We start from the raw sequence: 27958 nt of genomic DNA, 5'->3' as shown, positions 1-27958 counted from the left end.
TTTTGAAAACCTTTTTAACCAACACAAACATAGTCGGTTGATCAAATACTTTGAAATTAAATACACATCTTGATCACACAGTAATCCTGTGAGATGTCCTAAAATATTTCAACATCCACCAATAACTAGCCCTCAACTTTATAACACCAACCAAATAAATTAAAGTTGCAAAAGCATAATTTACAAGCAAAACAAAATCCATTTTTTATTCATCATTCAATATATAACACCAACTGTTCAATTCAAGAATTGAGCACAGAAAAAAACCTCTGTATCAATGGCGACTGCTAAGTTTTTTTCATTTGCGTGTCTAAGAAATGAGAGCAGTAATTATGGAGAATTATCACCAAAACCACATTATCCATCAATGCCTAAATATCCAAAGGGTGTTTCTGTATCTACAGATGAAGAGAAAAGTATACATGGAACCGAATCAAAGGCAGTTTTTTCAGTTAATGGGATGAGTTGTTCTGCATGTGCTGGATCTGTTGAAAAGGCAATTAAAAGACTTCCTGGGATTAAAGAAGCTGTTGTTGATGTACTGAATAACAAAGCTCAAGTTATTTTTTACTCCACCTTTGTCGATGTGAGTCTAATTTTATTTTCCTCCAATTATTTGTTGTGACTGTGCTTGCGCCGAGGGTCTCTTAGAAACAGTCAACCTGTACAAGATAGGCTTGTAAGGTTAAGGTCCGCCTACACATTACCCTTCTCAGACCCCACACAGTGGCAGATCCAAGATTTAAACTTTATGGGTTACCTTTTAGGTGATTAGCATTGAACTCATTGTATTCGAGGCGGACCTATATTGTACCGGAGGGGTCACTGACACCCGTAAAGTTGGGCAAAAATTCCATATACTCGTATATATGTCTTTAGAAAATAGTGATATATTATAATAGTTTACACCCTATATACAAAGCAGATTTTGGTTGAACCCAAAAATGCATCCCCGACCCTCAAATCCTGGGTCCCCCTCTGATTGTATTCTTAAAGTTAAGTTCGGAGCTACTATTAATGGCAATTTTATTAGACTTTTATATATAAATTTATGCCCCGCGTCAAAAGTATTGGGCTGAGTTGGGCTGAGTTGAGGATACACCGGGTATGCCGTTGTTATTTGTTTCATAGTAGTACTATTTTGTTTTTGCAAGAATTTTCTGGGATTTTTAATTGGTTAAAGAATGTAAAAATTTGTTGTTTTGGAAGTTTTAGTGGATTCTGCTAATCATACAGGCTTATTTTATTACGTAGAAATTCTATTAGGATGTCATCGAGCTGGTTTAAGTTTCTTGAGTATCATAGTTCAAGTTATTATTTTACAGTAGTTTTGTTAATGTGAGTCCAAATTTTCTTTCAATTTCTTATTAGCACTACTATTTATTTCTGCAAGAGTTTTCTGGAGAATTTTAGCTGGTGAAAGAAGGTTAAAAAATTCATTTTTTGCACGTTCTTTCTGGATTCTGCTAATCGTATTGAAAATGTTGGTTTATGTTTAGTTAACAATGGCATGCTGAAAATGTTAGTCAACAATGACATGTCAATTGGAAGAGTTGGTGGAAAGAGTTGGTGTGGATGCTAGGAGGAAGCTTCCTCCTTTGATGTCACCCATGACATCAAGAGGAGGTAGTTTGATGTCACCAATGACATCAAGAGGAGGTCTTTACCTCTATAAATAGATGCACTCCTTCACTTGTAGAAATCATCCCAAAATAATACAATACATTGTAGTGAGTAGAGAGTTAAGAGAGAAATTCTCTTAAGTGTAATTGGGAAATCTCCCCTTCCTTTGTTAATATTAAAAGGGCAATTGTTCTCTGGTGGACGTAGGATTATTTTGATCCGAACCACGTTAAATCTTGTGTTCTTTCTTTTACGTTTCCGCTAACAATTGGTATCAGAGCGACATGATTCTTTAACGATCCAAGGAGAAAGAACAAACAAATATGAGTTCCATGAAGTTTGAAATTGATAGATTCAATGGACGCAACAACTTCAATATCTGGAAGATCCAGATGATGGCGTTACTGCGGAGGGAAGGTTCAATCCATGCTATTGACGGAAAGTATCCTACGGATATATCAGCTCCCGACAAGGAGAAGATTGAAGGGGATGCATTGAGTGCAATCCAACTATCCCTTGCACCTAACGTGCTTTGTGAAGTGAGTACGGGTACCGAAGAGACGACCAAACAGTTGTGGGAAAAGCTAGTCCAAGGAAAAGGCGAGTGCATCTACAGTTGAACAGGTACATAATTTTGATAATGATTATGTACTAACAACATCGTGTAATAATAATAGTAGTTATGAAAACAAATGGGTGTTAGACTCTGCTTGTACTCTGCATATGACGTTCCGAAAAGACTGGTTTAGGCAGCTACGAGAAAAGTGGAGGAACCATAGTAATGGGCAATAATGCAACTTGTGCAATAGTTGGCATTGGCTCAGTTCGGGTTCGCTGCCATGATGGAATCGTGAGGACTATTACACAAGTCCGTCATGTTCCTGATCTGAAGAAGAATTTGATCTCCTTGGGTACTCTGGATGAACAAGGCTACAGGTACATGAGCGAAGCAGGAACTATGAAGGTGACTAAAGGTTCTTTAGTCATGCTGAAAGGCAAGCTGGAGAACGGCCTTTACACATTGGCCGGAAGCACCATTGTTGGCTCTGCAAATGCATCTACAGTGCAGTTATCTAATGATGACAAGGCAAGACTATGGCACATGAGACTGGGTCATATGAGCGCACGTGGACTGGAGATGTTGAGCAATCGTAAACTTTTGGAAGGTGAGAAGATCAGCACGCTTGACTTCTGTGAGCACTGCGTTCTAGGGAAGCAGAAGAAGGTCAGCTTCAGCACTGACAAACACAAGACAAGAGGAGTGCTAGACTACATCCATTCAGATTTATGGGGTCCTTCTAAACTTCCATCGAAGGGCGGAAAGAGGTATCTTCTCATTTTTATTGATGATTTCTCACGAAAGGTTTGGGTGTATTTTTTGAAGGCAAAAAGTGATGCTTTTGAAGCATTTAAAGAGTGGAAGATTTTGATTGAAAATCAAATGGAGCGGAAAATCAAGTATCTTCGCACAGACAATGGCTTGGAGTTTTGCAATGAAGAGTTTAATGAATTCTGCAAGGTTCATGGGATCTCAAGACATAGGACTGTCAGGCATACCCCACAGCAGAATGGAGTTGCCGAGAGAATGAACAGAACTCTTCTTGAAAAGGCTCGTTGTATGCTCCTACAAGCCAAAATGTCCAAAGTATTTTGGGCTGAAGCAGTTCACACTGCTGCTCATATTGTCAATCGATCTCCAGCATCGGCAATTGACTTTAAGACTCCGAATGAGGTATGGTCAGGTGAACCCTCTAACTATTCATACTTACGAGTATTTGGGTGTCCAGCTTATTATCACGTTAATGAAGGAAAGCTTGAACCAAGGGCTAAGAAGGCCATATTCGTAGGGCATGTGGATGGAGTAAAAGGGTACAAACTTTGGTGTTTGTCTTTACTCAAATTTATAGTTAGTAGAGATGTCACCTTCGATGAATCCTCTATACTTGATCCCCGTAAAGTTTCCGTGGAGTTTTCAGGAAACAAGAACAACGAGTAGGTGGAGCTTCCGGTGGAGCTTGCCAAGGAAAAGGATCAAGAGACTCAGGTTAAAGATGAGTCAGAAGATGTAGGCGTTGAAGAACTTGCTGTCAATGAACCATGCACAATTGCGAAGGGGAGGGAGAAGAGGCAGACACGAGAACCGGAACGCCTTATAAATCAAGCAAACTTGATTGCATATGCGTTCGTAGCTGCATAAGAAGAGATTAAAGATCTGGAGCCCTCCTCGTATATTGAAGCAACTTCTTGCAAGGATGCCGCACAATGGCGGTTAGCCATGACTGAAGAGATGGAGTCTCTTCACAAGAATCAGACATGGGTCTTAGTGAAAAGACAAAAGGGGAAGAGGACAGTTGGATGCAAGTGGGTCTACCGAAAGAAAGAGGGAATTCCTGAAGTGGAAGATGCTAGGTTCAAGGCGAGATTGGTTGCAAAAGGTTTCAGCCAAAAGGAGGGAATTGACTACAATGAGATTTTCTCTCCGGTCGTGAAGCATAGCTCAATTCGCGTGCTACTAGCATTGGTTGCACAATTTGACTTGGAGCTTCAACAGCTTGATGTCAAAACTGCTTTCTTACACGGTGATCTAGAAGAGACAATCTATATGGATCAACCTGAAGGTTTCCTAGCTGAGGGAAAAGAAGATCACGTATGCCAACTAAAGAAGTCTTTGTATGGTTTGAAGCAATCCCCTAGACAGTGGTACAAGAGGTTTGATGCATTCATGACTACACATGAATTCTCAAGGAGTGCATTTGATAGTTGTGTGTATCACAAGAAGATGTCTGGTAACTCAATGATTTATTTACTGTTGTATGTTGATGATATGCTTATTGCTGCTAACAACATTACAGAGATAAATGCTTTGAAGAAACTATTGAGTAAGGAATTTGACATGAAGGATTTAGGAGCTGCAAAGAAAATCCTTGGTATGGAGATTTCAAGAGAAGACGATGTTGTACATCTTTCTCAGAAGAGGTATATTGAAAGGGTTCTCGAGAGATTCAATATGCAAACGTGCAAGCCTGTAAGTACACCATTAGCTCCTCATTTTAAACTTTCAGAGTCACAAATGCCTCAGTCCGAGGATGAGGTGGAGCATATGTCAAAGATTCCTTATGCCAGTGCAGTTGGTAGTATTATGTATGCTATGGTATGCACACGTCCAGATATTGCTCAATCTGTAAGTGTGGTAAGTAGATACATGTCCAACCCAGGAAAGAGGCATTGGGAAGCTGTCAAGTGGATATTGAGATATCTCAAAGGAGCTTCTGGTGTTGGTCTTACCTTTCGAAAAAGTGGTACAGGTATTTCAATTCTCGGTTATGTGGATTCTGACTATGCAGGAGATCTTGACAGAAGAAGGTCCACAACTGGATACATCTTTACCCTCGTTGGCAGTGCCGTCAGTTGGAAGTCGACTTTGCAGTCGATTGTCGCTTTGTCTACGACAGAAGCAGAATACATGGCAGCAGCGGAGGCGGTAAAGGAAGCTATCTGGTTGAAAAGTTTAGTAGCGGAATTGAGTTTGGTTCAGCTGGAATCAACTCTTAGATGTGATAGTCAGAGTGCTATTCATCTAATGAAAAATCAGAGATTTCATGGGCGCACTAAACACATTGATGTCAGATTTCATTTTATTCGAGATGCTATTGATGAGGGAACTATCAAGGTCGTGAAGGTTATCACAGACGATAATGCTGCAGACATGTTGACCAAGATAGTCCTGCTCGCTAAGTTTGCACACTGCAAGGACTTGGCGGGGGTGTGATGCAACTCCGAAGAGAACAGTTGCTAGGTGGAGGTGGTATGTTCAACAATGGTTTGATTCTTCTTGTTTCTTACAACGGGGTTGCCCAGTAAGCTTAGAAGTTTTGGCCAGAGTTGTTCACACGCTCGAAACGCAAACCAAGGTGGAGATTGAAAATGTTGGTTTATGTTTAGTTAACAATGGCATGCTGAAAATGTTGGTTTATGTTTAGTCAACAATGGCATGCCAATTGGAAGAGTTGGTGGAAAGAGTTGGTGTGGATGCTAGGAGGAAGCTTCCTCCTTTGATGTCACCCATGACATCAAGAGGAGGTAGTTTGATGTCACCAATGACATCAAGAGGAGGTCTTTACCTCTATAAATAGATGCACTCCTTCACTTGTAGAAATCATCCCAAAATAATACAATACATTATAGTGAGTAGAGAGTTAAGAGAGAAATTCTCTTAAGTGTAATTGGGAAATCTCTCATTCCTTTGTTAATATTAAAAGGACAATTGTTCTCTGGTGGACGTAGGATTATTTTGATCAATTCATTTTCTGCACGTTCTTTCTGGATTCTGCTAATCGTATAGTATAGAACATACTCCACTGAACATGTTATGCATGTTGTAAGCAACATGGTTATTTGTTTAGAAGTGAGGTATTCCATTGAATATGTTGTATATCTTCTAAGCAACTTGGTAAGTTCCAGTTTTTAATCCTTTTGCTCTTCCTTTAAGTTTTCACTTTTGGCTAAATGTTGGTTGCGTAAGTGGAAGTAGAATTCTGTTATCTAGTCTATTTCACCCTGATTTTCGGCTACTTCACCCTGAAGAATCAAGATTGTCGTTATCAATTGTTCTCCAAAATTTTGAGAAACTTCGCTCATTCGTGGGCTAGTTTCACTTGGGAGTTGGTGTTTATCGATGTCTATTTGCGGATTCTTGAATTTAGCATGATTGCAGTTACTTTGAGCAATGAGCGTTTTTGAGGTCAGATTCATCTGTTTTCAGCTAGTATTAAAACTAATGACGTTGGTAAAAAAATTATCCATAGTACTGCAATAAATCTGCATTGACATATTAGTACCAGTACCCTGCATCATACAGCAGTAATTCTAGAAGTAAAAGTTAGTAATTGGTTTTCCAGACTTCTTAGCTATGCAGGTCATTAATATTAATATTCAGTGCTAGCTACGCGTAGATATACTTCTACTTCTCAAGAAATACTAGAGCTACTGTTCTTTAAGTTGTTAGATGTTTGGACAAAGCGGTTGCTAAGAATAATTGCCCAAATGTGCAGGAGGAAATGATCCGCGAGACCATAAAAGATGTTGGATTCGAGACAACACTGATTACAGAGGGGACAAATGAAAAAACCTCCCAAGTCTGCCGGATACGTATAAAAGGTATGACCTGCACTTCTTGCTCCACAACAGTTGAATCTGCTTTGCAGTTGATCCCCGGCGTACAGAAAGCACAAGTTGCATTAGCAACCGAAGAGGCTGAAATCCAATATGATCCGAGGATATTAACTTACAGTCAGCTTTTAAAAGCCATAGAAGATACTGGATTTGAAGCCATATTAATTAGCACAGGAGAAGATAGGAGCAAAATATTGCTGAAAGTTGATGGAGTATTCACTGAAGATTCAATGAGGATTATTGAAAGTTCTCTTAGAGCACTCTCGGGCATTGAAGACATTGATATTGATCCTGAACTGAAGAAGTTATCCATTTCTTATAAATCAGATATAATAGGACCTAGAAATTTTATTCAAGTAATTGAGTCAACTGGTTCTGGAGAGTTCAAGGCAATGATATTTCCGGAAGGAGATGGGAAACAATCCCATAGACAAGAAGAAATCGAACACTATCGTCAGTCCTTTCTCTGGAGCTTGGTTTTTACCATTCCGGTTTTCTTGACCTCCATGGTCTTCATGTATATTCCTGGTCTGAAGGATGGATTGGATATTAAAGTTGTCAACATGCTTAGCATTGGTGAGATTTTGCGCTGGGTGCTCTCTACTCCCGTGCAATTCATCATTGGCCGACATTTCTACTCTGGTTCTTACAAAGCACTACGTCATGGTTCTGCAAACATGGATGTTCTGATTGCTTTGGGAACAAATGCAGCCTACTTTTATTCTGTCTACTCGGTGTTGAGAGCTGCAACTTCTCCAAGCTTCAAGTCTACTGATTTTTTTGAGACCAGCTCAATGCTCATTTCCTTCATTCTACTTGGGAAGTATCTTGAAGTTTTGGCCAAAGGAAAAACATCCGAGGCTATTGCTAAGCTCATGAACTTGGCCCCTGAGACAGCAACACTATTACAGTTTGATGACGAAGGGAATGTGGTGAAAGAGGAAGAAATTGATAGCCGACTGATACGGAAGAACGATGTGATCAGAATCCTTCCTGGTGCAAAAGTAGCCTGTGATGGTTTTGTCATCTGGGGACAAAGCCACGTGAATGAGAGCATGATAACTGGAGAATCTCGGCCAGTGGCCAAAAGGAAAGGCGATACGGTGATTGGAGGAACTGTGAATGAGAATGGTGTTCTGCATATTAGAGCTACTAAAGTTGGATCAGAGAGTGCTCTTTCACAGATTGTTCAGCTGGTTGAATCAGCACAAATGGCTAAAGCTCCTGTTCAAAAATTTGCTGATCGTATTTCTAAATATTTTGTGCCTCTTGTGAGTATTAACTGGCTTGCTGTTGAGATTTATGTTATCATCTTATGACTCTCAGAGAGTTGATGATCTTTTTGCTATTTCAGGTTATTATTCTCTCCTTTTCCACTTGGCTGGCCTGGTATTTATCTGGGAAGTACAACAGCTATCCTAAATCCTGGATTCCGTCTTCTATTGATAGTTTTCAGCTTGCCCTTCAATTTGGTATATCTGTTATGGTTATAGCTTGCCCGTGTGCTCTTGGTCTTGCTACTCCAACTGCTGTAATGGTTGGCACAGGAGTTGGTGCTTCTCGAGGTGTTCTTATTAAAGGCGGGCAGGCTTTGGAAAGCGCACAAAAGGTACGTCCCAAAAATTCTGAACTATGCTTCCGGCAATGCCAGTTCATAAAAATTTAACTTGACAAAAATTCATCATCTGTTCCTGTAGGTGAACTGTATAGTGTTTGATAAGACGGGGACTCTTACAATGGGCAAACCAGTCGTTGTAAATACTAAGCTTTTCAGATCTATGGTACTTCGAGAGTTTTACGAATTGGTTGCTGCAGCTGAGGTAAATTTTAGTCTGGTTTGGACTTGTTGAGTGGCCCCTGTTGTTGAGTATTCTTTTGTTGCCCTACAAGTTCTATCGCCTTTGTTAACTTAGCCACGTTACTGTCCCCCTGCTAGTTTCGAAAGCATTTAGAAATGATGTTCTTTGAGCCTGGAATTTGTTGCATAATATTAGTGCAGTTAAAGTTGTAGCATCACAGGATACTCTTCAGAACAGTTTATGCCTTTTAAACTAGATTTATCAAGATAATGCTCCGATATTCTCCTGCTGACTCTGCTTAAGCAGACAATATGAGGCACTATCATTTTTGAAGTCAGTGGATTGGATGAAGCTCTAACGTTAATGACCTCATTCAATCTTTTCTTTGAGTCTTCACTATCGGGGGCTAGATGGATAGCTAGTAGTTATGAGCAGCAGTACCCTATCTGTTAATTTTTTCTGGCTCACGAGTTCCTCGGACACTATCATGGTCAAACATTTTTCTAATATAATGAACACAAGCGTTTATCCTTGCCAATATCTAAGAAGAATATCTTAAACTTGAATTTCAGGTAAATAGCGAGCATCCCTTGGCCAAGGCAATTGTTGAATATGCTAAAAAGTTTAGAGAGGATGAGGAGAATCCTGTGTGGCCTGAAGCCGAGGACTTTTTGTCTATAACTGGCCACGGTGTGAAGGCTGTTATCCACAACAAAAAAGTAATAGTTGGAAACAAGAGGTTGATGTTAGAGCAAGGCATTTCTGTTCCTGTTGATGCCGATGAAGTACTAGCAGAAGCAGAAGAATTGGCTCAAACTGGAATTCTTGTATCAATTGATAGTGAACTGATTGGTGTTGTTGCTATATCTGATCCAGTGAAGCCTGGAGCTCGTGAAGTCGTTTCTCTTCTTAAGTCTATGAATGTTGAGAGTAAGCTAGTAACAGGTGACAATTGGGGAACAGCTAATGCCATTGCCAAGGAAGTTGGCATTAATGATGTTATCGCAGAAGCAAAACCTGAAGACAAAGCAGAAAAAGTGAAGGAACTACAGGTAAATTTTGATAACATGAAAAGATAACAAATTTTGCTTTTAAAGAACTAATTAGCCTAATTTAATACTAAAATTTTCTTCTATTATACTGATTAGTACTCCATCTGCTCCATTTTACATGACACTCTTTCTTTTGTCCGTGAAGATAACACATTTTGCTTTTAAAGAACTAATTAGCCTCATTTAATACTAAAATTTTCTTCTATTATACTGATTAGTACTCCATCTGCTCTATTTTACATGACACTCTTTCTTTTCTAGTCTGTGAAAGGGAGCCTTGGCGTAACTAGTAAAGTTGCTGCCATGTGACTAGGAGGTCACAGGTTCGAGCCGTGGAAACGACCTCTTGCAGAAATGCAGGGTAAGGCTGCATGCGATAGATCCTTGTGGTCGGGCCCTTCCCCGGACCCCCCGCATAGCGGGAGCTTAGTGTATCGGGCTGCCCTTTTTCTTTCTTTTCTAGTCCGTTGAGGAAAAGAATGACGCATTTTCATATTTGGAACCTATTTAGCTTAAATTTTACATTTAACCCTTAAAGTATGTTATAGCCATAGAAATGTCATGTTATGTTTAAAATCGCAAGTTCTGAGGACACTTTTGGTATGTGCCAAAAGCCTTTCTTAAACTACGTGTCCAGTAAAACACCCCTATTTGTTAAGGCTGGTGCTTAATTCTCTTAATTGATCAGCAGAGTTTGGGAAAAGTTGTTGCAATGGTGGGAGATGGAATTAACGACTCGCCAGCGCTTGTAGCAGCAGATGTTGGAATGGCAATAGGTGCAGGGACAGATATAGCTATTGAGGCAGCTGATATTGTCCTAATGAAAAGCAATCTTGAAGATGTCATAACTGCTATTGATCTTTCCAGGAAAACTTTTGGCCGAATTCGCCTGAACTACTTTTGGGCATTTGGCTATAACCTTCTTGGCATCCCTATTGCTGCCGGAGCTCTTTTCCCGTCTACTAGATTTCGTTTGCCGCCGTGGGTAGCAGGAGCAGCAATGGCTGCCTCTTCAGTAAGTGTTGTCTGCAGCTCTCTTTTGCTGAAGAATTACAAGAGGCCAAAGAAGCTTGATAACCTTGAAATTGGAGGCATAACTATTGAGTCCTAAGATCTGTAAATATGTTACATATTAGGAGTATAATGTTTTCATTACTAAAGCATGTAAATATGTTGCTCCGGGCTTTGGTCTATTAGTAAGAGCGCAATGCGTGATATGTGGGTTAAACTAGCTTGGTTGCATTCTCATAATGGTAGCTTCCTCGACCTTTCTGTCTACTGAAATTTATGGGAGTTAGAAGTATTTGGTCAAGCTTTTGGAAGAAAAAAAAAATGCTTTTGAGAAGAAACAGAAGCAGTTTTGGAGAAGAAAAAAAAGTTTTATAGGATGAGCCGGTCGATCCTAACATTAGCACACCTAGGGGTTCGAACTGATCAACCATAGACAAAGCTTATTTAAGTGGAAAAGGATAGATGAACTGACTCATTATCTATTGAGTTTCGAACTGGCGCCACTGATTGTAGGCAAGATTCAAGTACAGTGATTCATTTTTTAAACTATGTTATTGCAAGTTCATAAAAGTAAAATTGTAGGTATAGCTAGTGAAGTGTCCTTTCTATCACCATGTATACCGATATGTGGTTGCTTTTGAACGAAGTGCTAATCCCATTCATTTTGAAAAAATTACCCTCTATAGCCCCTCAAAAATTTAAGAGCCCATATTTTTGCCCACCGACATAAAATGGGGAAGTTTACATAAATACATGTAGAATCATAAAATATTTCTTAATCTACAACTATAAAGTAATTAACATATCTTACAACTTAAACACGATAAAAGAATAGAAGAAATAGCTCTTAATACAGTATCTTCCTATAAATGAGGAAACTGAATATCAAACATATTTAATAAAATCAATTGTTCCCTAAAAATACTCCATCACAATTCCTATAAATAAGGAAACTTAATACGGAAAATTCTCCATTGGCTTTTTATTTGTATTCTCCTTCTCCACCACATTTTCAACAAACAATCCATTCTTTATCAAATTTTCTTTTCTCTAGTAGCAGGAGAAATAATCTTTAAATAAAAAGTACCCAAAAAAAAAGGGAACAAAATAGATCATAATCAATTTATAACATGTAACAAAGATATGATTTATTGTATATTATATATACCAAGTGTCATATAAGTTTATATTATATAATGTATTGTATACTGTATTGATTAGTAATATACATCCGATAAACTAAAGTGGTATTCTACAATAAAAGGTATGTTGTATTTGTCACACCTCCTTTTTACCCCTCCAAAAGATAATGTGTATTATGGATTGTGGGTTAAAGAGTTTTTCCAATTAAAGTGACAAACTTGAGTATGGATTATTTTATTTACAGAGTCGCCACTTGGAATTGATTTTTAGGTGTTCCAAGTCACCTTTTATTTGAATCCCTAGTCAAAGGAAGGTTTGACTCTATTTTTTATCGGTCTGCAAAAACAAAGTTCGGGTAAGGAATTCTGTTGACCGGGGAGAAGGTGTAAGGCATTCCCGAGTCCCGTGATTCTAGCACGGTCGCTTTATTGACCATATTTGGCTTAAATTAATTTTGGATAAATTGTGATTTATTTGGTTTTCAATATTTTATCTATCCGCTTTTATTTATTAAAATTGTTGAAGAGTGATTTGAATAATATTAAATTGTCCTAACCGCACCGCGTGAGCGAATGTGCGACCGAGACGAATCTTATTAATTTTATCATAACAGCACTACGCAAGCGAATCTGCAGTCATGACAAAAATTAATACAACGTTATTAATTTTTTATTTTTTATTTTTTGGAAGAATTTAAAACATTTTGAGAAAGTTAACTAAAAAAAACTATCACGCTGCGCAAGCGAGTCCGTGAATGAAAAAGTTAAAGCGCGCCTACTAGTTGTCTAGTAGTTTAACTAATTAATGAAAAGAAAATGTGTTAATTAATTAGTAACGGGAAATCTGATTTTTATTATTATTTTCTAGCCTTATTATTGGTAAAATTATGCAAATAAATGTTGGACCAACTCAATCTATTTTAAAGAAGGAAATTTTACCATCTATAGAATAGGTTAGTACCCTATTTATATTAAATAAATACCATTTTAAATATTACATCCTATAAATACCTTTTATAGTTTATAGCAAAAAATCTAAATATAGTTTCATCCTACAATTAAGGCACCATATATGCTACAAAATATTTTTCTCTCATTTTTTATATTTTCTCTCACCTAATTAGCGTATATCTCTTCTGACCAGCTTTTCCCTCTCTTCTTCCATACACTTTACCCTCTTCTTCCATAAACCTACGTTTCATAAATCTTTTCCCACCCTAAATCTCTATTTCTCCGCCATTGTCACCTCTACTCTCTTCTCCCACATACCCACGTTACTCAAATTCTTTGTCCTCTCTGTATTTTCACAGCATAATCAATCTTTATTATTATTTGGCATACAAAAACAGATCTATAAAACAACAAATTTCAGCAAGAAAAACGGAAGAAATATAGAGATAGAGAAAGTAGAGGAGAAAGAGATCTAACCGTCCATCTCAACGATAGGATTTTCAACCTTGATTTTGTCGAAAGCCATGTTTACAGATGAAAGAGGTGAAACTGTATTCACATGTATTCAGCAACATTCATTTATATATTTTAGATGTATTAAAAAGTTGTGATTATTCTCTTGCATTCAGTTTTAATCAGTTGTAATTAACTATTTTATTCAGCAGTAGTTAGTTGTATTCAAGTGTTTTATACAACTGTATTCAGTTGTATTCAGTTTTAGTTAGTTATATTCAACTATTTTATTCAGCAGAAGTTAGTTGTATTTTGTTGCATTCAAGAGTTTTATTCAGATGTATTCAATTGTATTTTGTTGTATTCAATAGAAAAAAAGGAGAAGAGAATTGAGAAGTTCGATCAGATGTGTTGCTCTGGTTTTTCCTTCTTTTCACGTTTTTGAGTTGCTTTCTTTGAGCAAAATACAAATTAGTGTGTACTCGTTTTAGTTCTTTGAGTTAAATTAGGAGACTATCATGTGATTTGATTTTCTTCCGTTTTAACAAGTTTAAGTTCCCAGAATTTGCGCAAAAAAGTTACTGTATTTCACTGAAATTTTGCTTGAATACATTTAAATACAACTGAAATTTCGCTTGAATACAGTTAAATACAGATAACACTTAGCTGGATTTTCCGTTTTTACGCCTATTTTTTTTTCTTGTATTAATGAATACAACCGTTTAAATACATGAAATACATTGTATAAAAACATAAAAGATATCTATAGAGCGTAATATAGCAAAAGGTATCTATAAATGACTAATTAAGACTAAAAGATGGTGCTTTGTGAAAAATTCTCTTTAAAAAAATAGGTCAACTTCTTGTTAAAGGAGAAATGCGCCAGCTTAAGGATTTTAAAAGATGGGACATCTATTTATTTATTTCTTAGAAGAAAGAGAAAAAAAAATGGGCCACCTAGCTTAGCTTTGCATTGGGCCTAAAGAATTGAGTTTTTGGCTCAAATTCTTTGTTTGTTGAAACGTTCAGCCTTTTTCCACACCCATTTATCTTTATTCAGTTTTATTTATTATTTGCCTCCTACTTAATTTACTGATTTATGCCCACTCAACACAATGACTAAAGGTACAATAACAACACAAACACTTAATAAAAATAAATAATAACATGAACTACATATGAAATAAACCTTCTTTTATATATACATATATATTCCTGGATTGAAAATATTGTTAACATACACTTCTTTCAACGTTCAGTATAAGAAACTTACTTCCAACACCAATTTAAGAAAAGATAAATTAAACTAATGTTACTTTGTTGCAACTTGTAGCCAAGTAGACATATTTCGGAATTCAAACCACATGTCGAAATTGAAAACTAAAGCATTTCTTGACATAGCCAGCATTTATTCACAAACATGCGTACTTACCATTTCATAAACTAGAAAATATGTATTTGCAATTAACAAAGAGCTCAAGTTAAAACTTCAAACTTTATTACATCAAATTCAGAGTAATCTGAATACTACATAGTTGAGATAAATACCTAGATAGCAGAGAAGTGAGCAACAGGCAGCACAACGAACTTCAAATTTATAAAGAAACTATCAAACCAGCTCACATTAAACCAGCGACAACAGAAATCAGCTCAAGAACACCCAAATGAACTGAGAGACTGTAGACATGTGATTTTTGACCCTCCCCAAGATTTTTCACATTTTTAGCGTAAAATATTTAATTTAGGTCTAATATAGCTATTTCAACTAATTTTTACTCCTTTACTTTATTTTATTACAAGAAAAATAAAAATCACAAAAAAAATCATAATTTTTAAAAAAAGAATAATATATAAAAATGGTACCCTATTTTTATCTTTATATAATTTCGAAAACAAAAAAATAGTTTCATGTTTAGTTTAATTAATTAAGATTAGCTTTGGATTGTGTAGTATTTTTATCTTATTTTAAAAGGAGTCAATTAAGGTGTTGGATCATAATTTTAAGAGTTTTAGAACCCAGCTCTTGGCTCAAGTCGGACTAGTACATTAAGCCTAGGGACCCTTCTAGACTCTTCTTTGGAGTAAAACAAACAAAAAGATCCTAAGGACCTAATACACAAAAGACCTAGGGACTAATGAGCAAAATACACAAAAATACACCTAAACCTAGACTCTACCTATAAATTAATGCTTAAAAATCAAAAAAGGGGAAGGAGAACAAAAAGCTGAGTGCCACAGACCAAAAAGAACCCCCCCCCCCGTCATCTTCTCCAAATGACCCTAGCTCTCTTCAACCGGAACAAAGCCAAAGACCCTCCCTGTCATTCATCTCTCGAGAGCAGCCATGAACAAGGAATTTAACAAATAAGGATATAAAGCTTCAGCAACCATATACCCAAACCCCACCCCCAGCGAGCTTCTTCTTCACAAACCAACGACCCCCGTCCCTATTTTTCATCTTCTCCAACGCCTAAGAATAGCAGCCATAGCCATCAACACAACCAAGAAGACCACCCTTTTCAGTTTGCAACCCGTGTAGTTTACTTTATTTACCATTTCAAGCCATCTCTGTCATCGAGGTCTTAGTTTAAATCAGCCGAGTTCGAGTTTGCTGTAGAGATCGCAGTTTCAGTTTTCCGGCAGAGGTTCCGCTTACTCGGGAGATTCTGTTTTCATGCACTTCGTCGTTTAGAGGTTCTTTTCTTGGTTTTCACTTCCTTCCATGTCTATATTATGTTCTTGTCAATGTTTAAATGAATGGTTTTGGATTTCTTATTTATTTATTTATTTTAGTATGAAGATGCTTTAATGTGCTCTAATGGTGATTAATTTGATATACCTGAGGAAAGAAAATATTTTGTAGGCAGATCACTACTTTCTTCCTTCTGATTGGATGTGTTTCCTATGTAAAATGAGTATGAGTAACAGTTTTCTCAATTGTAATTAGTAAATTCATTGCACTCTATACTATTGCAATTTTGAGTGCTTTAAAGCTTAACCATATTCTTCGAAGAAGCCTAAGGCTTTACCAAAAGTTGCCCGTCTCAAAGCTAATGGGTCCATACTCCTGTGCCGAGGAGCTTTGTCTTGTGAAGGCAGATGATTTTTTTTCTTTTAAATAGCAATATTTACTAGAGGTTTTGACTCTTTAATTTGATTTCTATTTTCAAATTATGCTCACACTTGCTATGTCATTATCTCCTTATGTGTAGTCTTGTACTGTAGGTAGGCCTTCACAGATAACTTTAGACTAATTTAGGAAAATAAATAATTTTCGAACATGTGTAGTTGCTTTAGGTGCATATTTTAATAATTACCTTCCTAAATTCGGGTGCGCATTTATGTGACCCAAATCCAAATCTCAACAATGTTAGATAAAATATGTTGCGGACCAATAGGTGCATTTATGTGACGTGGTTCAAGACGTATTTTTGATAACGTTGAATTTTTCTTAAAAATTAATTGAACAAAAGCGGTTATAAAAGTTAAAATTGCACCATAAGCTAAAACATGTATTCAAATCAGATAATAGGCCAATTATAACAGTTGATCGACTGTGCTAGAACCACGAAACTCGGGAATGCCTAACACCTTCTCCCGGATTAACAAAATTCCTTACCCGGATTTCTGGTTCGCAAACTGTAATACAGAGTCAATACTTTCCTCGATTGGGGATTTGAACCGGTGACTTGGGTCACCATAAATCTCTCAAGTGGAGACTCTGAATCTTAAATAAAATAATCCCATTTCGATAGTCACTTTTAGTTGAAAAAAACTCCCTTATACACTCCCTTCCAGGGGTGTAGGTAAAAAAGGAGGTGTGACAGCTCTGACGACTCTGCTGGGGATAAGAACACATAATCTCTAGTTCAGGGTTCAGAATTCGAGCTTAGATGAATTGTTGTATTTGGCTTTATCTGTTATCTGATTTTATTACATGCTTGAGCCTAATGTATTAAATGAGGCTTTTACCGCTTTGATATTATCTGAATTGTATATAAACTGCTACGAAACCCCTTTCTTCTCTCTCCCGAGGAGTGCACGCTGGTCGTGACTTCTTTCTGTTAGTGTCATATCCCAAATAGGACGAGGTTCGGACAAGTTGCAAAGCCGGATGATCTTTTGGTTACCGGTACGCAGCCCCCCCCGGGCTCGAGTTGTCCGCTCGGGTAATCCAGGTCTAGAACAAATAAACCCAGGTTTTTAAACCTAGTATAACAATACTCCATGTCGGATCCTTAGCAGGAACGCGTGTTTGCATCATGTGCACTTGACTTAGGGGACTCAACACAGGTGTTGGGTCCGTCTAGGACAGGTATACCCCAAAATAAAAGACCATCCTGATGCATCTTATGTGCTACATGTTGCATTTATTCAAGGGTAAAATGGTCATTTGGCGGACCAATGATAGCTGATGGTAGATGAAGAAATGAAAACAAAACAATGAAAAAAGAAAAAACAATGAAAAAAAAAGAAAAAGAGAAGGTGAAGTGTGAAGATAAAGCGAGTGGGGCCTAATTATGTTTTCTATTACATTTTGTTAAGAAAAAAAGAGCTTGAAAAATTCAAAAAAATTGTACTTTTTCATCATTTTTCAAAAATCAAAAATCAAAAATCAAAAAAGGGGAAAAAGAAATTAAAAAAAAAAGAGTTTACATGTTTCATCATTTTTCCAAAAAAAAAAAGAGAAAGAAAAAAAACATATTTTCTCTAAATTAGTTGTTATTTTTATTTCTCGCCCATATCCTATCTGCCCGAACTACGCATACCTGATTCTCGTCTTTCGGGACGTGATACGTAGGCAACTCACATAGGGTTCGGTCTTCCTAGTAAATCTTAGGTTCTTGGCTTTGTGGGGTCTTAGCCAAATTTTGCACTTCTAGCCACCTTTTGGTCAAATAAGCCATTTTGCAAAAATAACCGCAACCATGTCTTGCATGTGTCTAGTAGGGAATGTTATTGTCTCACATAGTGTTGGTTTAAGTTTTCTTATACATGTGTGGATTTACTTACTGGAGTTTGGGCATGAGAGATACCCTAGGATCACTGCATTCAGAAGTTGCTCGAGGAGTCATTTTATATTTTTGAGTCAATTGTTCATGTTTTACTTTCTAGTCATGTATAGTAGTATTCGGTCTTTTAGGTGATGTTAGAGTTTGTAATAGTCTAGTTAAGTTTGCCTAGTCTTTTGTTATTATATTCCTTATTTGGTATTTGGAAATGTGTTACAAGTCAAAAACAAAAAACAAAAGAAATTTTGCTTTTTTATATTTTCGTTATAAGTTTTCTTTAGAATACTAATTCTATAAATGAAAAAATAATTCCTTTGAGGTTGTTTTTCCTTTAGGCAATTAATATCAAAATAAAAATTACTTTTATATTTCCTTTAGTATATTAAGACCAAAAATATATAAAAAAAAATAAAATTCTGTAGTACCTCTTTAAAAGTTTTCTTTTAAGATATTAAATCCAAAAAGATTTTCTATTGAGGTTTTTCTTTGGGAAATTGATGAAAAATGACTTGAAAAAAGAATTCTTTTATTTTATTAGAACTTTAGGACATTGTACATATAAGAAAAAGAAAACAACAATACTTTTTCTTTGGTTTATTTTCAGAGTTTCTTCCTTAGGTAATCAAAAATTCAAATCCAAAAACACTTTTTTTTTTTATCTTTTTCATTTCTTGTTTCGAAGTCTTTTCTTCAGGATATCAAGTGAATTTTCAAAATATTTTTCTTTGGTCTAGCCTTTAGATTTCCTTCTTAAAAAAGAAAAAAAAATCAAAAAAATATTTTTTTCTCTTGTAGGGATTTTCCTTAATAATTTTCCATAGAGTATCTGTTTAAAAAAAGAAAAAAATATATGCTTGTTAAGCTTGAGTTTAAAATAGGTTATAGAACATTAAGTTTAGAAAATTCAAAAAAAAGATTTGCTTCATTTATTTCTCTTTTCTCAACAGAGTAGTCATTAAGGTAAAAAGAAGAAGAAAATGAAAAAGAAAACGTTAGTTTATGTGCTTTACCCTCAATCTTCCCGAACTACGCAAAGATCTAATTCATGCGGCGTCATGATACGTAGGCAACCTACATAGGGTTCGATCGAATCATTTTTTTTATTTTTTAAAAAGAAAAGAAAAAAAAAGAGAAAAAAAAGAGAGGAAAAGATGGTGAAATTATGGGAGGTGAGAATTGAGAAGGAAGAAAAGAGCGACAATCAAAAAGAAAAGGGGAAAGAAAATGAGCGAACTAAGAAGAGCGAGGAAAGAAAAGAAAAGAGAAGATTCAAATGGATAGATTGGGATGATGCCAAGTGACCTTATGACCCTCGAAGTCATTCTAGAACCATTAATTGTTGCTAGGTGCATTGCACGCAATGTGATATTTCTGGTATTAAATGCCCTAACGCTAACGGAATGACCCCATTTTGTTCCTTTTGATATCTTCATAGCAGAAAGGTGGTTGGTTTGTGGTCCTCGAAGTAGTAACTCCTCTCCACAACATAAAGTCAAAAGGCAATGGCAGACAACAACAAAACTGAGTTGGTTGATACAGGTGTCCAAAAGCAATTGGTTGAACAGGACAATGGGTTGGTTGAAGAGGTGAGGATGTTAAGTCAACACATGGCGGACATGTATCAGGCCTGGATGACCGGGAAGACACTACCCCCGCCACCACCTAGCTTCCTAAATGCTACCCTTACCCAAACACCGGTCACAGTTCCAGATGATCCCCCATACTCTCCAAATCCACCCGCTTATCATGGCTTTCCCAACCACCCTAGTAGCTCCATCACTCATCTTCCAATTACCTTTCCCAAAAATTGCCCTCCGGTCTTATCCACCATCCCCAACAATGAACACCCACTCAAAGCTCATGATGCCCAATATTACCCCTCAGAGGTTGCCCACAAGGTTCCCAACTCATACAAGCAGGGTCCGCGGGATGGGCCTCATGTTGTAAATGAAGAGTTCACATGAAGAAAAGGGCGAGATGGGATACCCAGGAGGCTAAAAGGCATAGAACAATCCTTAAAGAACAAACAAGGAAGGGGAGACCAGGGTAGCATGGCTTACAAAGAACTGTCTGTGTCCCTTGACGTTCGTCTGCCCGTGGGATTCAAAGTGCCAAGATTTAACTTTTATGATGGGTGTGGAGATCCGGTAGCCCATTTGTGGGATTATTGCAGTGAAATGAGAAGTGTTGGCGAGAAAGATGATTTGTTGATGGCACCCAGGAAGGGATCAACAATAGACTACACTATCCCGGCAAGGGAACTTAAAAATACAAGTATATACGTCCCGGCAAGGGAACTCAACAACTATAACCAAACTTGTTCCAACATCTAACTATCTCAACTATAACTCAACTACTTTCAACATCTAACCACCTCAGCTATAACTAAACTTTTTACAACACCTAACTACCTAGCTATAACCAAACTTGTTACAACACCTAACACAAAGAATCATCAACCTAAGAGTCCGTAATATCAATTAAGAACACAATGCAAGGGAACCTCAATCAATAATAGCCCGGAAAGGGGGCAACATAATGATCTCTTCTCTTTCTCACTTTTACTTCACAATTCATTTCACAACTCGAGCCAATGCTCTAGAGTTTCAATTATCACTTATACTTTCACAATTCGTTATACAATTGGAGCCAACGCTCCTCAATGTTCATAGGTCACAATTCTTTCCACAACTTTACACAACAAATAGAAATCTTCACCAAGGCATGAATAATACAACGAGATCATGAAAATCACAATATAAGACTCACGGTCATGCTTGACACCAACGTATAGATACTCATCACAATGCCTATACGTCGTACTCAACAAGGAACAAATAGCAAATAGGACCAACTCCTAATCCCTCAAGCTAAGATTAGACCAAACACTTACCTCGATGCCACGAACACAACTCAAGGTTCAATTATAGCTTTACCCCTTGATTCCACCGCTAATTAGCTCGTATCTAGTCACAAATTACTTAATTACATCAATAAACGCTACATGAATTAGCTCCAATGCATAAAAATGAGTTTTCCAAAGTTTTACCCCAAAAAGTTAAAAATCGCCCCCGGGCCCACATGGTCAAAACCTGAGGTTCGAACTAAAACTCGATTACCCATTCCTCCACGAACCCAAATATGTGATTTATTTTGAAATCGAACCTCAAATCGAGGTCCAAATCCCCCCATTTTTGAAAAACCTAGGTTCTACCCAAAACACTCAATTTCCCCCATGAAAATCTTTAATATAAGTTGAAATCATGTTAAAAGATGTTAATTATTGAAGAAAACTAGTTACAAACGACTTACAATTGCTTTGGAGAAGAGGGAATCCTTGAAAAATTGCCTAAGCGTGTTTATGTTTGAAGGAATATGAAAAAGGGTTTTAAAACCGGTTAAGTATAAAAGTTGCAGGTTGCAGACATGGGAATTACGAACAATTGCGAACCCCGACCCTTGATAATCTGGGAAATGCGATGCGAACCCTTCAGAAATCCCAAACTTTCGCATTTGCGAAACTATTGTCGTATTTGCGACTTCGCATTTGCGATCCCTGGCCAATATGCAAACCTTTGCATTTGCGAAGAAAACCTCGCATTTGCGAGCCAAGGCATGCCTGGGTTGGTTTCGCATTTGCGATTCAGCCTTCGCATTTGCGAGCCAGGCTTAGCAAATGCGAAGCCTGCCGGCCTGTTCATACCAGCAAAATTTTTCTGCAGTTTCTAAATTCAAAATGCAATTCGTGGCCTATCCAAATCTTACTCGAGCCCTCGGGACTCCAAACCAAATATACACACAACCCAAAAACATCATACGAACTTGTTCGTGTAATAAAATCACCAAAATAACCTCAATAACAACGAATTAAATCTCAAAACCATAGAATTTTCTCAAACTTCTTAAAACATCAACTTTAGTACTTTAGGTCCGAATCACGTCAAATGACATCCGTTTTTCACCAAATTTTACAGAAATATCTTAAATCATATATAAGACCTGTAACGTCCACCGAAACCAAAATACGGGCCCGATACCATCACGTTCTAATCAATTTTCATTTCAAATTTCTTTAAACAATTTCAGAAAATAATTTTCTTTGAAAATTCATTCCTTGGGCTTGGGACCTCGGAATTCGATTCTGGGCATACACACAAGTCCCATATTTTCCTACGGACCCTCCGGGACTGTCAAATTACGGGTCTGGGTTCGTTTCCCAAAATGTGGACAGAAATCAAATTAGCTCATTTTACAGTCAAAATTTATCATTTTTCACAGATTTTCACATCTAGGCTTTCCGGCTACGCGCCCGGACTATGCATGCAAATCGAGGTAGTGCTAAAAGAGATTTTAAGGCCTTAGAATACAAAATTTCATTTTAAAACAAGTGATGACCTTTTGGGTCATCACAGTTGAGTTCAACCATCATGATAGCAAAGAACTTATTAAATTTTATACTCCCCGGGTAGTCCAGGCGTCTAGTAAAAAATTGAATAATTCTTTCAATCCATACATCTAATGCAATAAATAATTTTAACATATTCTCGAACTATAAGTCTCCGGGTAGTCAGGCCGCTCATTATAAACAAGAAATAAGTAAAATTATTTACTTTGATGGATATCTCTATAATAAAATATCTTATATTTTATTATTTAAGAACCCAAATTTTAGTAAGAGAGAATTGTTACAAAAACAGCTTTTAATAACATGAAGATCAAATCTTTATAGGATGTGAATTTAGTTCAAGTTGTCTATATGCTTAGTCCTAAATTGATTTACATCACATGTAATAAATAATTCAAAATTATGTAACGAATAAGCATGTGACATAAAAACGAAATTCAACATCTTCTAACATGTTTATCTTATAATCACATAAAAATAATTCATACCAGAAAATTATTATTAATTAACATCTCATGAACTAATAACAATTAAAATAACAGTAGAATCCAATAACTTATTATAGATTACAATCATATCTAATACAAAAATTTCAAATTCAAGTTACGAGCTATCTCAATAGTTTAACTTATATGTATGTATGTGTGTGTGTATATATATATATATATATATATATATATATATATATATATATATATATATATATATATATATATATATATATTATTCACAATAAAATTATATCAATCCATAGCATTCAAACAATTTGACTATTGCATAATACACATATATTATGGTTTGAACTCTTCAAATATAATCTTAAAATATTTCGTAAATAAATTTTAGACACAATAAACCACGACTCTGATACCACTACGGGATTGCGTATAGGTGTTCGTAACACGCATCGGAAGACAATAATAATCCTAGGCAGATCTTTTAGTGTTTAAAATTTATTTACATGTCAAAAATCGAATCTAAGATGTACCTGGTGAAGAGAGTATCGTTCCAAATATTCTTCGATAGTGCGAAGACTCTATGCGTATCCACACCGAGACCGATCCTTGCTATCAACTCTTGATCAATGAAACCCGCGAACAAATTGAACGAAAAACTTGTGCTGAAATTTTTCTCAAAAATCTCAACTCAAATTAGAAGAACAAGAAACACTTTTCTTGTAATTGTATTTTCTCTCTTGGCTTGGTATTGCACTCTCACTTTCACAAAGTATTTTTTCTTCTCAAAAATTAATCATGGCAAATTTTCTCCATCACCCTTTATATAGCATCACCTATAAACCTTTTTCCTATTTGATTGGGGTAATAATTTACTTAGGGTAAAAATTTATTCCAAAAATAAACTTTAATTGAAATTTATGGAAAACTGGAAAATCACGTAACGTGACTGCCGAATCCATTCCTCCTAACTCAAAGTTGGATTCTCGTCCATCCAACTTAACGTTGGATTCAACTTATACGTCGCTTTACAATTCCAAATCAAACATTATAAAAGTTTTCCAATGGAAAATATATATCCCATTCCTAATGGAATTCATGTGCATGCCGTAGTCCTTTTTGGACTTTCATCTCCAATTCAAAATTGGTAAGGAAATTGATATTTTTATATAACCTTTATATAAATTAACACTGTTTTATATTATATATATCACACATATATTTCAACCAAGAGATATAATTTAATTTTTTATTCTAAATAGAAAACTTCAATTTACTCACAATATTAATTATATCCTCTGTGCTAGCAAAGAATATAATAATATTTCATTTGGACTAAAAACTCTATTTGACTAATTAAATTCTTTAATTTAATTATCAAATAATAAAGTAACTAATCCTTTATCAGAACACTCGTTAGTGTACGATCCTATAGGTGCAATACTGAGCCGGTAGTAAATTGATCATAATCGATATACTAATTAAGGGTGGCGTCTAGCAACACTCCTTAACGACCGGATAGCATGAAGTATACAATTTACTCTCAAGAACCCGTACAAGAATAATGTAGTATTTCCTTCTGTCCTTATAGCTCTGGATCATCCTAGGATATGGTTTAACTGTCAAATCTTAATAGGCGACCAACTATGTGTTCACGTCAAATATAATCGACCATTGAATGACCTAAGAAACTCTTTTCTTCTATCATTCAATTGCCTTGACCAAAGTCTTAATTTGGTCGTTTATAATTCATGACAACATGGAGCTTAAACTCATTACCAAGAGTTAACAGATTCCATCTTGACCAATCATTAATTCTACAAGTATTTAATCATACCCAATATCCTTCCATGTTACGACCCCAACCCCAGTCGTGATGGCGCCCAACACACTGCTAGGCAAGCCTGACCAATTAACAACCTCAACCCATTTCTTATATAGTTCATTATTAGCTAACACCGTTAAATTTCCAAAACACCATATTAACAGTCTGAAACCAGAGTTAAATAGGTGGAGTTTCAAATGATAAAACTACTACTACATAGCCCATATAGATCCGGTGTCACAAGTCTGAGCCTCTAATACCAGTTTATCACCCTAATACATATCAATCTAGGGAATGCGGATAAAACAGAAGGATAGAAAGGAGATATCAGGGCTGCGGACGCCATGCAGCTACCTCGATGCTCCCGGATATGCACTATTCAACTGAAAATCCTCACTCAGCCTCAGATGCTCCTGGATCTGCACGCAAGTAATGTGAGTACTCCGACCCAGTGAGTAATAAGCATAAATAATGACTAAGAATAAGAAATCACGGAGAAACACAGAGTAATATATAATGCGACATTTTAAACAAGTAATATGAAAGCAATAAACCAATGGAAACAAAATATGGAAATGCTACAACAAATAAGCAGTTAAGTGACGGACATATAAAGAAAATCAACACATAGAACGATACCCTATAGTACCCGCTGCGGCGTGCAGCCCGATCCATACATTTATCGTCGACGGCGCTCACTGGGGGTGTGCACACTTCGGGAGGGGCCTCTTACGGCCCAAGCGCAATATCAAGCCATCTCGTGGCATCAAATCTAGGCCCTCGGCCTCATATCAATATCAGTATAACACTACTGCGGCGCGCAGCCTGATCCCATAGTATCCTCACATCTGGCCCTTGGCCGTACTTAGTCCAGAAATCATATAAGCCCCTCGGGCATTAGTAAAATAATAGTTCTAAGCCCAAAACATCTTTTAATTATCATTTTAGTTTGAAAACTGAGTAAAAAGTGGTTGAGTTGTAAAACAGTGGAAAACGGTACGACTGGGTTCAAGTAGTAAGTCAATACAGTGAGGAAATAGTGATAAAACTCCCCGGAGAGTTCAAATAATTGGCACGAAGCCCAAATATGGCAGTCAGTTCAAACATTGATGAGAACAAATAAGTTTGAACCAAAATACGCGGTAAAAAAATCACTCGGGACGGACCAAGTCACAATCCCCAATAGTAAACGACCCCACGCTCATCATCAATCGCGTGTCTCACCTCAATATAGCACTACAATGTACAAATCCAGGGTTTCAAACCCTCAAGACATCATTTACATTCATTACTCACCTCGAACCGGCTAATTCTTTAGCTCGTGACGCCTTTGCCCCTCGAATTGGCGTCCACGCGCGTCGAGTCTATCCAAAATCAGAACGAATACGTCACAATATGCTAAGGGAACAAAGCCCAAGCAAAAACATTCGAAAAATATCAAAATCCCGAAATTAGCAAAACCCGAGCCCCGGGCCCACGCCTCGGAATCGGGTAAAATTTATATTTTGGAATCCTCATACCTTCACGAGTCTATCCATACCAAAATTATCCAATTCCGATACCATTTGGTCCTTCAAATCATCAGTTTATATTTTTGAAAGGTTTCCCAATTTTCTTCGCAAATTCCATCCCAAATCATGAATTAAATGATGAATTCAATGATAGATTCATGTACTCTAGCCAAATCTGAGTTAGAATCACTTACCCCGATGAATTTCTTGAAAAACCTTCAAAAAATCGCAAAATTTCAAGCTCTCTAGGTCAAAGTATTAAATAAAATCCAAAACCTCGTAGTATAGAGTACCCCTCAGATTTCAGCCTCCGTGGTCCGCACCGAACCACTGCGGTCCGCGCAAAAGCATCGCGGTCCGCACAAAACCACCGCGGCCCACACAAAAGCACCGCGGTCGCATTTCATGTTGTGCGGTCCGCGCCGCACATACCGCGGCCGCACTCCTTTTTGTGCGGTCCGCGCGGGTGAGTTCCGAGGCTGCAACCCTTCTGGACCTGCTACAACTATGATTTTCGGCCTAAAACATCTCGGAACCTACCCGGAACTCCCGAAACTTCAAACCAATTGTACCAATACATCCCATGACATCACTCAAACTTGTTCAAAACCTCGGGATGCTCACAACATCATCAAATCACCAATTTAACAGGGGATTCAAGCCTAAGAACTCCAAGAACTCTTAAATTATGTTTTCGATCAAAAAGTCTATCAAATCTCGTCTGAATGACCTAAAATTTTGCACACACATTCCAAATGACACAAGGAAGCTAATATCACTCTCGAAATCCCATTCCGACCCCTATATCAAAATCTCGCCTATCAACCGGAATCGCCAAAATATCAATTTCGCCAATTTAAGCCTAAATCTTCTCTACAACTCCAAAACTCATTCCGATCGCGCTCCTAAGTCACAAATCACCTCCCGAAGCTAACCGAGCCATCAGAACTCACTTCCGAGCCTTATAACACATAAGTCAACATCCGGTTGACTTTTTCCAACTTAAGCCTTCTTAAAAGAGACTAAGCATCTCATTTCTTACCAAATCATCTCCGAACTCGAACTAATCCACCCGATCACATAAAACACGGATAACGAAGCGTAAAGAAGCTAAAATAGGGGAAAACGGAGTAGTAACTCATGAGACGACTGGTCGAGTCGTCACATCCTCCCCAACTTAAACAAATGTTCGTCCTCGAACGAGTCAAGAAACATACCTGAAGCCTCAAACAGGTAAGGATATCTGCTCTGCATCTCCCGCTCGGTCTCCTAGGTAGCCTCCTCCATGGGCTGACCTCTCCACTGCACTTTCACTAAAGCTATATCTTTTGACCTCAACTTTCGAACCTGATGACCTAAAATTGCTACTGGCTCCACATCATAGGTCAAATCATCATCCAATTGAACCGTGTTGAAGTCCAAAACATGAGACGGATCCCCAATATACTTCCGGAGCATAGAAACATGAAATACCGGAGGCATACTCGACAGGATGGGTGGCAAAGCAAGCTCATAAGTCACCTCCCCAATCCTCTGATCACCTTAAA

General features: G+C 37.1%; 1 protein-coding gene across 3 annotated transcripts; it reads left to right on the top strand.

The window, feature by feature from the left end:
• The first annotated feature begins 44 nt into the window (after nucleotides 1–44).
• Nucleotides 45–10930, top strand: LOC107808701 (putative copper-transporting ATPase HMA5). Of its 3 annotated transcripts, none has more exons than XM_075226927.1 (6): nucleotides 45–586; nucleotides 6675–8066; nucleotides 8150–8404; nucleotides 8493–8615; nucleotides 9167–9646; nucleotides 10335–10930. In XM_075226927.1, exons 1-6 carry the CDS (start codon nucleotides 278–280, stop codon nucleotides 10755–10757), a joined length of 2982 nt encoding a protein of 993 aa, XP_075083028.1. In that variant the 5' UTR covers nucleotides 45–277; the 3' UTR covers nucleotides 10758–10930. The 3 variants fall into 3 exon arrangements, with proteins under 3 accessions (XP_075083028.1, XP_075083091.1, XP_075083129.1); XM_075226990.1 differs by having other exon boundaries at nucleotides 46–586; nucleotides 10338–10930; XM_075227028.1 differs by lacking the exon at nucleotides 45–586 and adding an exon at nucleotides 1468–2247.
• The last annotated feature ends 17028 nt before the right edge of the window (nucleotides 10931–27958 follow it).

The sequence above is a fragment of the Nicotiana tabacum genome, chromosome 1 (assembly GCF_000715075.1).
Source record: "Nicotiana tabacum cultivar K326 chromosome 1, ASM71507v2, whole genome shotgun sequence".
Lineage (NCBI taxonomy): Eukaryota > Viridiplantae > Streptophyta > Magnoliopsida > Solanales > Solanaceae > Nicotiana > Nicotiana tabacum.
The sequence above is the reverse complement of the archived record's forward strand: the minus strand, read 5'-3'. Positions and strand labels throughout refer to the sequence as shown.